Source organism: Buceros rhinoceros, unplaced genomic scaffold (genome assembly GCF_000710305.1).
Source record: "Buceros rhinoceros silvestris isolate BGI_N320 unplaced genomic scaffold, ASM71030v1 scaffold12513, whole genome shotgun sequence".
NCBI lineage: Eukaryota > Metazoa > Chordata > Aves > Bucerotiformes > Bucerotidae > Buceros > Buceros rhinoceros.
The window spans coordinates 1-2,255 of record NW_010404285.1 but is presented as its reverse complement, the minus strand read 5'-3'; the positions used below and the strand labels follow the sequence as shown (position 1 = coordinate 2,255).

The 2,255-nt window shown below is 50.0% G+C and overlaps 1 protein-coding gene across 1 annotated transcript in view; it reads right to left on the bottom strand.

The window, feature by feature from the left end:
* Nucleotides 1-2,018, bottom strand: part of ZYX (zyxin) — a 7,935-nt gene extending 5,917 nt beyond the window's left edge. The window contains exon 1 of the mRNA XM_010133344.1: nt 1,769-2,018. Coding sequence (XP_010131646.1) covers nt 1,769-2,018 — 250 coding nt within the window. The remainder of the gene's footprint in view (nt 1-1,768) is intronic.
* Nucleotides 2,019-2,255: the final 237 nt, after the last annotated feature.

The following is a 2,255-nucleotide window of genomic DNA, read 5'->3' as shown; positions in this document are numbered from 1 at the left end:
GCATGGCTTGGCTGCGCGAGCGAAGATCTGGAAGGGCTTTCCCCACGCTCACTGCAAGCGATGAGTGCACCCTTCGGGGCTGCGCGGTGGGTTTTTTAGGTGAGGGGCAGCGTGCACGGAACTGGCTCCACCCTTTACACCTGGGGTTCATCTGCCAGGGCCTGGCGAGGTTGGACGGTGACAGCAAAGTCCTCGGGTCGTAGGTTTGGTTAGAGTATCCTTCTCTTAGATGATGGATGCCTTACAGGGCTAAACGAGCTCCATCTGCCCAGGTTTGGAGTCAGAGTTGTCCTTCTCCTAGGATGGTGCCCGAAGGCTAGTGAGCCCATCCTGCCCGTGGACACACTGTGTCTGACCCTTCAGCTGAGACCTGTCTGGCCTGGGAGACCCCACCGGAGGCACATGCCACCACCAGCACAGCTCTCAACCTCACAAGGGCACACAAGCTCCTTCCCCACGGCAAGGGGGTGCCCGTGAAAGAGTCGCTGCTCTACCTCCGGATATCACAGACCTGGGCACGGGGCGGCCGGGGCCTGCCAAGAACGGGAGTAATTCACACAACTACAGCAGCAAATCATAAAGCCTAAGATGGGACCTTGGATTATAAACACAAGATTCCAGCCAACAGCTTTTGAGGCAAGAGGTCACCAGAGTTAGCTGGCACAGTTCTGGCAGACAGAAGCACCACCATGCTGAGGTCCTCGTGACTCAAGAAATGGAAAAAATGGTTTAGCAATTTGACTCCTTTGCGCACAAGACAAGTCTTCCTACCATAAGGTCACTTGCATACTAACTCAGCATGCTATCTGAGAAAGCATCAGTGTTGCACAGCCTATGCTAGAGAGTGAAAGAAATTTAAAACAGCAGTTAATTATATCTGAACACGCGTACCCCAGCCGAGTGCACTCTGATACAGTCTTAGAGTAATATGCAGCATCAAGCATTAGCAAGAAGTCCCTACGGAAATTTCCGGTGGCCCCAGGCTGAGCAGTTTCAACTAGGGGGCCATACAACTGGGAACCCTCTGCTTCTTAGAGGAGACAGAACCAACCAACCACAACAAAAAAAAAACCCAAACAAAAAAACCTACCACAGCACCACAGGAAATAAAAAAAAAAAATTAAAAAAATAAGAAAAGGAAAGCTGCACTAAAGCAAAAAGTCACCCTACACAGGAAAACACACCCAACCCAAACAACTAAGACAAAAGCATAAAACTCAAACTCTACAAGCCATACAACTCCTTCCTGTTTGTGATAGCTTCCACAACTTTTTCCATGCAATTATTTCTTCCTCCCCATCTCCAGCAGAAAAGATGGCAATTGCAGAGCCCACCAGAAGGATCTCTACAGCCAGAGACAACCAACTTGAGCTGAGACGAATTAACGAGAAGGAGGATAGCATGATTCATCACCATCAGGGTCAACCTCCCGGCAACATATGTGCTCTCAGACATGCTGGTCAGAAACTGACTGCTGTCACACAATTATGCACTCAGGGAATACTATGAAACACCCACTGCATTCTTCCAGCATCAGTGCAACACATGGTTGCCTTCCCACCTCCTTTCCTAGTGAAGATACTATGCACTTTGATATCCCTTTACAATTGTTTTATCTAATTCTGGAACCTTTACACCAAGAGTATCCATCACTTACAGCAGCTGTGTGCCTGATCTCATGTTTAGCCCAGTTACAGACCTCATACCCTGAGAATTCAGAAATGCATATTCATATCTGCACAGCCATATCACAACAGCCCTCACCTACCTTCTGCCAGGAGGGACATGGATGCTGATGGAATCTCCCCCACCTTCCCCATCTGAGCACGCTGGGCGCCAGCTTCAGGAGGTGGAGGCAGTGATGACTCTGACGCACCCCCAGCCTTGAAGGGGTTCACCTTGGGTTTAGGGGCGACCACAGGTGCAAACTTCTTCTGCGGGTTGTAGAAGGAAGGTGTAGAAATGTTGATACTGACTGTGGATGTCATGCGGGTCCCTGGAGCACCCGGGGAGGCCATCTTCTCAGCACCTGGCAGGAGAGAAGGAGGAAACCTATATGAAGTCAGCCTTGGGCTAGAGTGGAAATTAATAGAGAGGAAGATGTGGAACAGGGATACACCTCTGGCCAGAGGCTGGGGTGCCTGAGCAGAGCACAGAGCACTTCCAGGAGCAGCACAGGAAAAAGGAGGAACAGAAACTGCAGACATCTCAAATGAGCCAGTACACTTTATCACTTCAACCCAGTGTGGCACTAA